The sequence below is a fragment of the Martes martes genome (genome assembly GCF_963455335.1).
Source record: "Martes martes genome assembly, chromosome: 1".
NCBI lineage: Eukaryota > Metazoa > Chordata > Mammalia > Carnivora > Mustelidae > Martes > Martes martes.
In genome coordinates, this window is record NC_137888.1 from 166,899,887 (window position 1) to 166,912,534 (window position 12,648).

General features: G+C 45.9%; 1 protein-coding gene across 9 annotated transcripts in view; it reads right to left on the reverse strand.

The window, feature by feature from the left end:
* Nucleotides 1-12,648, reverse strand: part of MTMR14 (myotubularin related protein 14) — a 45,957-nt gene that overhangs the window by 24,395 nt on the left and 8,914 nt on the right. For 6 of the 9 annotated variants that reach the window (XM_080804738.1, XM_080804740.1, XM_080804745.1 and 3 more), the window contains 4 exons: nucleotides 7,590-7,665; nucleotides 7,227-7,287; nucleotides 5,616-5,738; nucleotides 4,257-4,330 (listed from right to left, as the gene is read on the reverse strand). In XM_080804738.1, coding sequence (XP_080660864.1) covers nucleotides 4,257-4,330; nucleotides 5,616-5,738; nucleotides 7,227-7,287; nucleotides 7,590-7,665 — 334 coding nt within the window. The remainder of the gene's footprint in view (nucleotides 1-4,256; nucleotides 4,331-5,615; nucleotides 5,739-7,226; nucleotides 7,288-7,589; nucleotides 7,666-12,648) is intronic. The other 3 variants (XM_080804746.1, XM_080804741.1, XM_080804739.1) reach the window with 1 other exon arrangement.

Consider the following 12,648-nt stretch of genomic DNA (forward strand, 5'->3'; position numbering starts at 1 on the left):
CTATCAGCCTGCAGACCTCTTTGTATCTTTCTCCATCTGGGCTCAGTGGATACTGGTCACTTCTCCCTGATTTCAGGTCCTTTGTCCTACTTGTCCCTGAAGTGCTAACGGCCAGCAAACAAAGCACGGTTTACAATCCGAGTGTCAACAGCATTTTTCTCAGCCACCTCCCTAGTAACCGAGGATCATTCTCCCTCCTACCACCAACCTCACAGGCCTCTGGCGACATAGTGGAAAAGACCACAGACAATGCCTGAAACATGACAGGTGCTCAAGAGACATGCCCATCTCCAAAAGACCTCGCTGAGAGGTGCTTTCCTATCTCATTCTCTAGAAAAACTGTAAGAAACTCTGCCAGAGTAGGCCCTTAGGAATACAGAGAGAACTGTGGAGAGAAAGGGCTTTAGCAACATTCTCGGCTTCAAATCTCAGCCTTTCACTTAGCTCTGTGACTGCAAGCAGGTGGTGTAACTTCCCTAAGCCTTGATTTTCTCATTTATGAAATGGTTAAAAATGAAACAATACATATAAAACACTAGCAAGCACAGATACAAATGGCTTTCAAATGATAGCCATTAGTGTTATAAATAATGGTGGTGTTGATTACCATGCTGCTGCTGCTGCTGCTGCAGGAAAGGCCCACACGGCCAGCCCTGCTGCTTATAGTCAACTGCGTGGCTCACAGACAATGAGGCTCGCTCATCTACCATAGCACGGGGAGCATCCTGGGGCTGCTATGACCTTAAGAGTGGGAGAAGGCACTTCGACGTAGCTTCTTGAAGTTATTCTCACTTCCTCAACCAGAACCAATACAAATTTTGGAGGCCACATGCCTTTGGCCACAGGTCCAAGTCTGGTGAGGTCCCCACCCAATGGCAATAAATGGCTATTGGAATTCTGGGGAGGGGGCCACAGGCCAAAAAATTTCACATGAAACTCCCCCAGCTACTCCTGGGCCAACCTCCCCTCCTGTGTGAGGCCACCCCAGTTCCTTTGAGAAGGAGGTCTGGAAACGCAGCCCATGTCCTATATCCTGGCCTTCCATTCCACACACACTTCTGCACTCTAATCCCTCAAGGCCTCATTGCTGACTGAGAAGTCAAGAAACCATCCTCAGCTCTAACACTCCAGTCTATTCTAGGGTGCCCCCCTAGCAGAAAGAAGAAATACAAATATCAGACAGAGGCCCTGGGCTTATGACCCCAGATTTAGAAAAGCCACCAATTATTGATCAGAGCTCCTTTGAAGGACTGTTTTTTTTCCCAAACTCGACGTGCTCAAATCAACACTGCAGGCTTGGGGCTGAGCTCTGGCCAGCCCGTGATGCAGAGGCAATTTCTTGGGAGAAATGGACAGACTTAAAATAGATTCAGTACCCAGGGAAATGCCTGACATTCATTACCTGAACAGGCTCCTGAACCCACTGAGAGACAAGAGGGATAGGACCAAAAGTGGGGGTGAAAACAGCCACTGGCTCAAGGAAAAAACCAATCAGACTTGTGCAGCTGAGTCTTCGGCTATTTTGGTGTGCTGAAGGAAGTGCTCCCAGAACACTTCTGCGGGTCAAGGGCCAGTCCAAATCCAAGTTCATCTGACAGAGTTAGAACTGAGAACATCAGAGCGCCTGGCTGGCCTCATGGTCTTCAGAGGACTCAGCTGAGATGCCATGAACAGCTACAAAGCACAGCTCATGACTGGGGTTTCAGTAATGCGAACTGTTTCTTTTCCTTGAGAATAAGTAATACAGACTTATAAAGAAATTCAAGAACATAAGCGTAGAAGGTAAAAAGTGCTTCTCCCATCCCCTTACCTGGATGTGTGATGGCATCTCCCGCACCTCTGGCTTTACGGTTTCTATTGATTTGGATCCTACTGATTTCCCTCCCACCAACACACACACACACACACAACTATCAGATGTAGTACATAGAAATCTTGGGAAGAACAGGGAAAAAAATTCACAGATTGTAGCATCTTACCATTTTGGCTATTTCCTACTGGCCCTTTTGTGAAAGCATTTTTTCCCTTACATTGTTGACATTGATATTGTACTATACAATTCTGTGTCCTGCTTCACATCTTAAGCATCTTTCTATATCAAAAAGTCTAAGCATTTTTCTATGACTATGTAATCACCATTCTGACTAATGAGAATGCTTCTTCTCATGTTCTGCTAGTATGAACAGACATCATGATGAACATCTTCAGCCCCACATTGGCTGCATTAATCATTGATCATGGGGTCAACAGGTGTTAAGATTTGGGGAGTCTTCTGGCAAGTTGCCACACTGCAGCAGAAAGGATACAGTGCTACAGTTCTGGAGCAGTGGTATGCAAACTTCTAGCAAAACTATTTTTTCTAAACCAAGCTCTACTTAAAACCTAAATATAAACAAAGAAAGCGATGAGTGGTTCCTCACACAGCACTGATTCTTCTTGTTCAGCAGAGTACTTCGGCCTGCAGACCCCCAAAACATCTCCTGGGAGTTGGGAGCTGGGTCTGAAAATCAGTTTTAGAGCTATCTAACTGCTCCAGCACAGACACTCTGCGGGGAGGAGGGGGGTTGGGGGCGTCGGGGTGGGGGGACATTTCTGTCACAATGTGGCTCTGAGACTGTCAAGCCCACAGCAGCATCATCATGGTTTGCCTCTGCCCCAGCAGCTTTCAGAGAAGAGGAACTTCCCTGAGCCTTTCCTCCCTGGGTACCCATCATTTAGCCTAGTGTTTACTGAGCATGTGTTAGGGATAAATCTGGGACTTTACCTTGAAATAAGCACCATTATCTTCATTTTTTTGGAGGATGAAGCCAGTGCGAGATGGGGTTAAGGTGCTTGTTCAAAGACACACAGAACTATAAGGCTGAGACTCGTGCCCTGCTCTATATGGCACTAACCACTAAGCTGGCAGAGAAGAGTGAAGAGAGACTCCAGGAGAGGCCACTACGGTAAGAGTGCCGGGCTATCAACGGTCGTGGTTTGAATACCACCAGCTCACAATGGGGAGGATACCCTCTCCTGCCAAGCACTGATAACCCTGTAGTTCTAATGAGAAGACCAGCTGTACAACAACCTGTTGTCACTGGCCAGCTTTTGCTATGAGCTCCGTGGCCCCAATATGAGAAGACAAGGTCCAGCACAGGATGGAAGCCAGATGCTGATGCTGAGAAGCAAAAGAGAGATGTCAAGGAGAGAGAGAACACTTCCTGCTGTCTGCTGACAAAGTCTTGTGCTGACATTAGGGCTCTTCTGGCCTCCCTTGCTGAACAAGCAGGTATTGTCAGAAAGCTTCAATGTTACCAACTGGACTAATGTACTATCCAGTACATTCAGTACTGCCCTGGCCACAGGTCTCACACATATCAGGGCACCAGAGACAAATGCAGCTAGCTCTGTGTACACCAAAGTGTTTACAACATGGTGAGGTCACCAACAGTGTACAACTGGGGACACAGCAATTATGTTCTTCATCACCTAGGGCCTCACCTAGGGCAATTTCCATAAATAACTTGATCACCCCAAGACAGACATTCAAAGGTTCACAACCACAAAGGCCAGCGCAACATCATTAGTTGCTGACACAGAGTAGCCAGTAATGTTTTATGCTGAAATAGTATTTTACCTGCACAGAGTACTTTCACAAACATGATCCCATCTAAGCTTCACAACAAAACCTTGAGTTTAAGCCTTTCCAAGTTCCAAATGACACCTGAGAAAAGCTGAGGCTTGGAGAGGTGAAGTAACTTGCTCAGGGTTGTAGTAGTAGTAGTACCTGAGCCAGGAGTTAATCGCTGGACCCCAAATGGAAAGTGCCTTCAAGGACAGCGTCCAACCCTAAGTGTGAAAGCTTAAAACTGAGAGCCATGGTGTCCTATGCTGATCAGGGTAGGATCCTCCGGAAGGGGAGGGGGTGGGGGCGCTGGGGGAGAGGGCAGATGGTGGCGCAGTGTGGTGCCGGGGTCTCAGTTGGTTAAGTGTCTGACTCCCGGTTTCAGCTCGGGTCTGGATCTCAGGGTCATGAGATTGAGACCCATGTTGGGCTCAGTGCTCAGCAAGGAGTCTGCTTAGTTTCCCTCTCTCTCCCTCTCTCTCTCTCAAAGAAATAAATCTTTAAAACAAGACAACACAAAACATAAGATCCTCCAGGAAAGCTCTAGGACACCTATGTACCTAAGTATAGAAGCCTGCGGATGGCCTCTTGAGAGCCCCCAGTCCTAGGAAACCTGTCACTAGACTAGACCCTGAAAAAAGCTCCCTACCTGGATACGGGATGGAGAGAAGAGTGAAGTCGGCATAGCGCTGGGCTTTGTCCACCTTCTCGGAGGAGGTTACACTACAAGACAGGACACAATGTGTTATGGCATCACAACACATATGCACCATTCCCCCAATGAGTATTACAACATAAAATGAACTTCTTGCTAAAGAAACTAGTCTTCAGAACTAGGAATGATTCCCTTCAGTAGTGCTAACATTGAACAATTAAGAAATGTAACTTCTCGGGGGCACCTGGGTGGCTCAGTGGGTTAAGCCTCTGCCTTCGGCTCAGGTCATGATCTCAGGGTCCTGGGATCAAGCCCCGCATCGGGCTCTCTGCTCCACAGGGAGCCTGCTTTCTCCTCTCTCTCTCTGCCTGCCTCTCTGCCTACATGTGATCTCTCTCTGTCAAGTGAATAAATAAAATCTTAAAAGAAAAGAAAAGAAATGTAACTTCTCTGCCCCCTACTCTAAGTTATCAAGCAAGAGAGGTTACCCTCCAATTCTGCAGCACCCACAACGACAACAAATGAAGGCAGCACAACCACCCCAACCCAGAGGGTGGAACGACACGATAGCAAGTAACTGAGACACTGTCCAAAGGGGGCTCCAGGGGGACTGTCGCCTCTACCGTCTTCTCCAATATTCACTGAGGACACTCCTAAACAGGGTGGACAAATGGCATCTGAAAGGGAAAGACTTAGGACATTCTGATAGATGAAGGGAAGAAGAGAGAAGGGAATATTCAGGTACCTACACACAGCTGAGCTGTAAGGTCACAGTATGCCATATTTTCTAAGACAACCTCAGCATAAATAAAATCAATATTATGAAAAAATAAAAAAATTTTTTGGGGGGGGACTTCTACAATCTCATCCCCTCAACCCAGCTTCCATTATTTTCAAATTTTGCCTTATCAAATATCAAGATCTGGTCCATATGTGAAGTAAAAATTGGGTATATATATACTGATTTCTGTTTTTGTTGTTCTACTTGAAGGAGACTCTAATCTACCAGAGATGGTACAGAACCTGGAGCCAAGGGATGAATCTTCAAGAACATCTAAGAGAAGGAGGCAGCAGAGCACAGCTTAGAGACTCATGGCCCCTCAGTTACTTATCTCCATGACTTTGAGCAAGTTACTTAATTTCTCTGTGCTTTAGTTTCTCATTTGCAAGAGGGGCACAGTAGAACCTGCCTTGCAAGAATGTTTGAAGATACAGCTAGAAGATGTACAGAAAGCCCTCAGCATGAGGCCTAGCATGTGGCAAGCCCTTGGTAACTGTTATATACCATCACTGACCTAAAGAGCAGTGAACGTATCACCTCTGCCTATTTCACAGTAGGTGGCCTGTACTTACTTCATGCCAAACTTCACCTTCTTGTTCTCCACCATCAGGTCACAGATGTATTTGACGGACAGGTACCGAAGCAGCTTGATGTCATAGCCTCTGACCTTATCAAAAAGATGTGTGTCGGAACTTCTGAAACAAAGAGCCGAAGGGAGAAGCTATACTGCACATTCATTCAGAGAAGTTTGAGGGGGTAGGGAACGTGTTCAAGGAAGTATAGATGTCATTGGCAAGAACTTCTGTTTCCCTTCTCCATAAGGTAGAGGGAGGGCCGAGACAGGACAGCTGGCTTCAGGGAAGGTGACTTTCTAGAGATTACCCTGCTCTCTGGGACATATTTCAAAGAGGAGCAATTTGCAGCCGGGAACTGGGAAAGAGCTTTTTGGCACTGCTTGACATTAAGCCTGAAGACTAGATAATCTGAGTTCTAAAAAGCAGCAAGCTGGTGGCTGATAGAGTCTCTGAGCTTCCATTAGTTTATCTCCCTCCACCCCACTTTTTCCCATTTCTGACCATTTTTAGCCACATGATTTGCTCATAATGTAACAGAGTGAAATGCTTGTTTGGAGATGGACTTTTTAGAGCTGTTTTAGCAACTGATCATGAAATACTAGCAAGTGAATTCCCTCTACTTAGCAGGTCTAAGAAGCAAGGAGATAAAATTTTTCCAAATCCCCCCAGGCTGTCTTTTGATCAGTCATACAGATAAAGGCAAAAGCAGAACGAATACACAGTCACCATTAATTTTTCAATGCCCACAGCTTTGCTGTCCACAGCAGTCTCCTTGCCAAGAACAGTGCATGCTATGGAACACGGCCTGGCTGAGGCAGAGGTTGTCTGATCTCAGGGGAAGAGCCAAACATTCTTGAGCACAAGCCAGGGCTACAGCTCTTGGAACTAACAGACAGAACTGGGCATAGTGAGATGCCTTTTCATGCACCAAACCATGATTTTGGGCAACTGATCTTACTAGGGTGCTTGTGTGCATTTCAGAGATGCCTGACACCAGTTAAAGACTTTCCACCATACAAACCATCCAAAGGAGCTTTTCCAAAATATCCTTGGGGGTCATTTTCTAAAAAACGTTAGGAAAGGAGGTAGAAGAGTGTTAACCAACCCATTTCCTCCCTTTAAGGGGGCCTAAAACACTTCTCTGTATCAAGTTCTATTATGGCATCAATGACAACTTGATGAATTGTGTAACATCTATAGTCTCTGGGTCTCCCCATGGGGACTACAGCCCTTGCCTTGTGCCTTGGTACCAGGTGTGCTGTGTGACACCCAGCAGGCTGGCTGTCAGCATCCTGGTCACACCCTGTAACCAACAGGGCTTGAACACACAAACAGATGTCTGAGCCCTGTCTCAGACCTGCTGACCCTGGGGCTGAGAAATTGCCCAGGAGGGAGAGAGACTGCTTAGCCAGCCATTAAAATCAGCTCTGGTGAGAAGTTATGGGATGGACCTTAATGACCCTATTTCCAGGACATGGAGTTAACAGTGGAAGGAAAGGAGCCAAAGCACTCACCTGGACCACTGACGAACATAGTATGAAAATGCCCATCACTGGTCAGATACCCCACCCCCATACAAGCCCAGATCCATAACAATCTGGCACTGACCGAAGAGCGCAGTCCTCCTCGGTGATGTCCTCTGAATCTGCCCAGGCATCATCTGCACCCCCTGCCAGAGAAACCTGTCAGCACCAAGGCTGTTGCACAGGGCTCCACCCCCAGGGCTTCCTGACCAGGCTCCCCCCACCCCACTCTGATACCACCCCCAAGGACAGCCCTCCTCTCTTTGGCATCAGATGTCCCATGTGCCTGGCAGTCTTCTTTACCCCAGCATCTCCTTGAGTGATGAAGAGAAGGTCCTGGTCTCCCCCCAGATTGCTCATACTCTCTACCTATGCCACTGTAGCATGGGTGGCTATTCTCTCTATCTGGGCTCTTGTTCTTAGTCAGAGGACGTAGCTCAATATTCACCTGAGAAAATATAGTTGTAGCCAGTGCGTCCATACAGCTCCCCCCATCCAGCCAGGGTAGCCGACCTGCAAATGTGCTGGAAGAGAAACGGCATTTTCAGATGCTTTTCTGGGGTTTTTTGTGTTCTTGTTTTTCCCAGCTTTAGTGAGATATAACTGACATACAAACATCTAAGTTTAAGGTTTACAAAATGCTGATTTGATACACTTATAGATTGTAAAATCATTACCACCATTGTGTTAGCTAACAGCTCTGTCATGTCACACAATTATCATTCCTTTCATGTGGTAAAAACATTTAAGATCATCTCTCTTTGCAACTTTCAAGCACAGAATACAATATTAATAACTATAATCACTCTGCTGTACAGGAGATCCTCAAGTTTGTACCCTCTGGCCAATGGCCAAGATGATTTTCTTAAGTGCACACAGTTGAAGAAACGCCCAGGACTCTGCAGATGAATCTACACCCTGTCAAGGGAGCATCTCTCCCAAACAAGAGGCACCAGAATGCTACTAAGAGTACCAGTCAGACTGAGGGGCTGACACATGTGTATGTGTGTAGGATTCGATGTTACTATGTGTGTGTTCTGGGCATGGCACTGAAACATTTACACTACCTTCTCAGTGAATTCTCAGTGAGCCCATGAGGTAGATGTGGCAGGTGGCATGCACCGCTGCCACTTCACAGAAGGCATAGGGAGTTGACGTGATATGTAAGGTCATACAAGGAGGGGTAAGCTGGGATTTGATCTAGACCCATCTACCTCCAAAGCCTGTGTTAATCATCATTTGGAACTGTTCAGCACTGGGATGAGCAACCTCGGAAGCAGGAGAGTCAATTAAGGGAGAAATGTTTGGGTTTGGTTTGGTTTTGTTTTGAAGAAATTACATCTCTCTCCTCAACAAGGAAATGCTGTAGTTGTAACTGAGCTTTTTTTTTTTTCACTCTTTGCCTCATTACTTAAAGATCACTTTGAGAGCTAGAATCCTAGAAACCAGGCAACCAGACTGAACTTCAAAATCTAATTTTAAGACTGTATCTTTAGGGGCGCCTGGGTGGCTCAGTGGGTTGAGCCTTTGCCTTCAGCTCAGGTCACGATCTCGGGATCCTGGGATTGAGCCCGGCATCGGGCTCTCTGCTCGGAGGGGAGCCTGCTTCCCCCTCTCTCTCTGCCTGCCTCTCTGCCTATTCGTTCTCTCTCTCTCTCTCTCTGTCAAATAAATAAATAAATAATCTTAAAAAAAAAAAAAAAGACTGTATCTTTAAACTGTGATGAGATTCAGTAGGGTTGGGGGCATGGGAGGAGATAGGTGGTAATGGGTAGGCCAACTAACCCAGAGTTTAGCTAAAGGCTAGGGATGGCAGTGAGGTGGCTGTGAGTTTATATTAAAGAGAAGGGCAGCTGCATGACAGAGAGGGGTGAAGTTCATTTCTGAATGGGTCACATAGACCGGCAATGTAAAGCAGGTCCCTGAAAGAGTGCAAAATACTGCCTGAGGCCTCCTTTTTCTTCTCTGTTAGATAATAAGAGAAACAAGGTTTTGTTGCTACAGGAGAGGGATGTGAGTGGGCATCACCAGGTCACCTTCCAGCTCTCCTGAAGTAATGACAGCCTGGGGGAGGGGGGCGGATAATAGAAAATGAACCTCCATACAACCTAAGGCAGGGTGTGATATTTTTTCAGGGCTGGGGACAAGAAGAGATTCGTGGGAAGGTTGTCCCAGCACTGTGTGATGTAGGATGTGGGCTGGGATTCTTGCTGACCTGAGAAGGATGCACTCTGGTGGGAGCTGCTTAATTTTTTCTGGGTCCAAAAGCATTTTGAAAATCTGATGAAAATGATCAACTATCTCCAGAAAAAAAATGTATGTGCCACAGTTAACTTACATTTTAGAGGTTCCTGGACTCTCCCAAGTCCATCCATGGACCCACCTCAAGCCCCTGTTAAGAGCTGCTCTAAGGGAACCATCCCAGGAATGGGGAGCAGGGAAGTGGAAAACTGTAGCAGGGAAGTGTCAATCCCCAGGGTTAGAACCTGAGAAACTCTCAAGTTAAGTGGGGAAGTCTGATTTCTGACAGCAAGACAATAGGGGTGCATCAGCTTGTTTTGAGGTCCCCCAACCCCTGAAATAAACACTCAATTTTATTGGGACCAGACCAGAGGTCCGTGGGTCTTGAAGACTTCTATGCATTTGTCAATTTTCTTCTTCAGGTTCTTTTCAGCCGGTTTCCGTAGCCTCAGGAGTGGCTTTTTCTTCGAGTAATGGATCTTGGCCTTCTCCTTCCTCTTGTCCTCCAGGGTGGCTGCTACTGTCCGGTACTTCCAACCAAGCAAACTTTAGTGTAGGCTTCCGATACAACCTTGGAAGCAGGGAAAAACCACCACCTGCTTTTTCTTGTCATAGGGTGGCAGGATCCCTTGAGGCGGTCCAGGACAGCCTGGCCTTACTGGGTCTTAAGGGGGCAGGAGGCCTCGCGCTGTCCACCAAAAGATGCGGCAGGGCACTCAGAAGTGGTAGGTGCCACAGAATGGGCTGATGTGCACCCGCTTGAAGAGAAAAGGCCAGCTACTTCAACTTGTTTCTGCAGAAACTGCCAGATATGTTGATGCCCTCACAGCACATGACTTCAAGCCTAGCCATACTTAGTTGGCCACGATGGCTGCCCAGCAGCCCGGAAGATAGCCTCTGTCATTGAGCAAGGGACCTGCCCCTCCGCCATCTTCAGCAGCCATGTGGGAAAGCTTGTTTGAGTTTGACTGGCGTGTGTTATCATGCCCACCCATCCCCATCATCTAAGTTGCTAACACCAAATCTCACTCTTTGCTTTTATTTACTTATTTATTTATTTTGTTAAATCTTTTCAGAGCAGAGACAAACACTATCTTTGGCTCCTGAGTTTGGAGACTGTTTCTTGAACTCTTTCCTAGGTTCAGATACTTCTTTCTGTCCCAGTCCTCCCATATTCCTTAGATCTGTCCTTGCCTTTTTGGTAAGTCAGGCAGCAAGACATGGGCCCAGAGGACTCATGAGACTGAAAAGGGCAAGCTGGCTAATTCCCCAAGTAAGGCACTAGCCTCCTCTGAAGGAAGGTCCTCAGGCAGTACCTGGAAGAAGCTCTACTGTACTACAGACTTGAACTCCTGAGACCTGCTCCTTAGCCTCATGGCTCTAAACCAGAACCCCATCATTTCTTTCTTTAAGCTTAGCTCTTGACTGAGAAAGCAGGATGCACTGTGAATGCTCTCCATTTATCTAATTGTGAGTGGCCTCTACTTCTGCATGAGAACTACTGCTCTGTAGGATTTGCCTATCTAGTAACCAACTTGGACACACCAATAAAAGTGGCAGACCTTTACTCCCCATCTCTTAAGGGAGGAAAAAAAGAAAGATGACCTGTCCCAATTTTAATCATCTGAAAGCTAAATACAAGTGTTGGGGGAGAAAATGGCAGAGGAGAACACCTTACCCTTAAATGCTTGAACTGAGTTTTTAAAGAATTTTGATAATATATTTTATTTAATCCGATTATATCCCAAATATTATGCCAACATATAATCACTTTAAAAATCATTAATATTTTACTTTTTTTGTAGTAAATCTTTAAAATTCGATCTATATTTTACACTTTTAGCACATCATCTCAACTAGAATGGTTTACTTTTAGCCTTTTTTTTTTTTTTTACTTATTAAAAAAGATTTTTAAAATTAAGTAATCTCTATGTCCAACGTGGGGCTCGAACTCATGACCCTGAAGTCAAGAACCACATGTTATACTGACTGAGCCAGCCAGGTGCCCTTTTACTTCTAGCATTTAAAGGGGAAAAAAAGTAGCCCTGTGTTTAACAAAAAAATTCCACATTGTTTCAGCTATAATTAACTGCAATAACATCAAACATTTAGTTCCTCGGTTGCACTAGCCATACTGAACTGAGTTTTGAAGGAAGCAAGCATTTTCTAGCACACCTGCCTTCCCCAACCTAGCAGAGGTATTGCCTCTGAAGTATTGGTAATTCACACTGCTATCACCGCACTAGTTACCAACTGCCTGCCGTGTGCCACACAACTAAGGATGAGATCCCCATTTCAAAACACAACATGTTCTCCCACCTTTTCTAATCTCCCTCTCTGTTGCCTGTTCACTTGTCTGCCACTCACTGAGCTCCATGAGGACAAGGACCACCTTATTCATCTCTGTCACCCCAAACACTAGCACAGGGCCCACTACTGCTTTATCCAAAAGCAGGAACTGAGTTTCCACTTCTAAGCCGGGTGGGTACTTTGCTAGGTGTTGGCAGGACAACAGTCAGACAAGGCCCCTGTCCTCAAAAGGATTAGGATTAGGGCAGATAGGAAATGGCAGACATCAAACACACAATTAGAACGAAGCACATGTAGGGAGGTAAAAAGTGAGTGAACACTGATTGTGTCAGGGGAAGCCAAAAGGTATGAAATGGTATCATGCTGCCTGGACAAGAAGGTGTAAAAGGGGAAGAAAGCAGGATTAATGGGAAAGCCCTCATAAACATTTATGAATGCCAAGGACTCCTCAGAATAATTCTAACTCACTGGTCTTCCTTGGACATCAAGTGGCTTAGGGCTCTTTTCTCACAGGCCTGCCTAGTCTGTAAGTGCACAATCTGCCATTAAGCAACCCCACTTGTTCAGCTCTTCAGTGTGGCCCTTCTCAAACACATTCAGGAAAGTTCCCTACTCATAGTGTACAGACAAAGGAGAAACAGCGGACCTGACAAAGCTACACAGGTGTCTCTGCTCTAAGATGTTCCAGAGCCTTTGTTAGATCAATGTACATGTACCAATGGACTTTATGAAAGTGGTGCCTGTGGTCAGGCCAACTCAGGTACGCAGAATTTCTCATTCATGGAAAGGGAATGCTTTACACAAGTGTATCCTTAAAACTACTGTTCTATGGAACACACTTGGGCAAATACTGATTTGAGTATTACCTATATAATTTCTAGTGACAAGCACTATGCTCCACAGAGCAGTGGTCTTTAAACCGGAGTTCCAATAACTTGCAGGAACACGAAAACTTT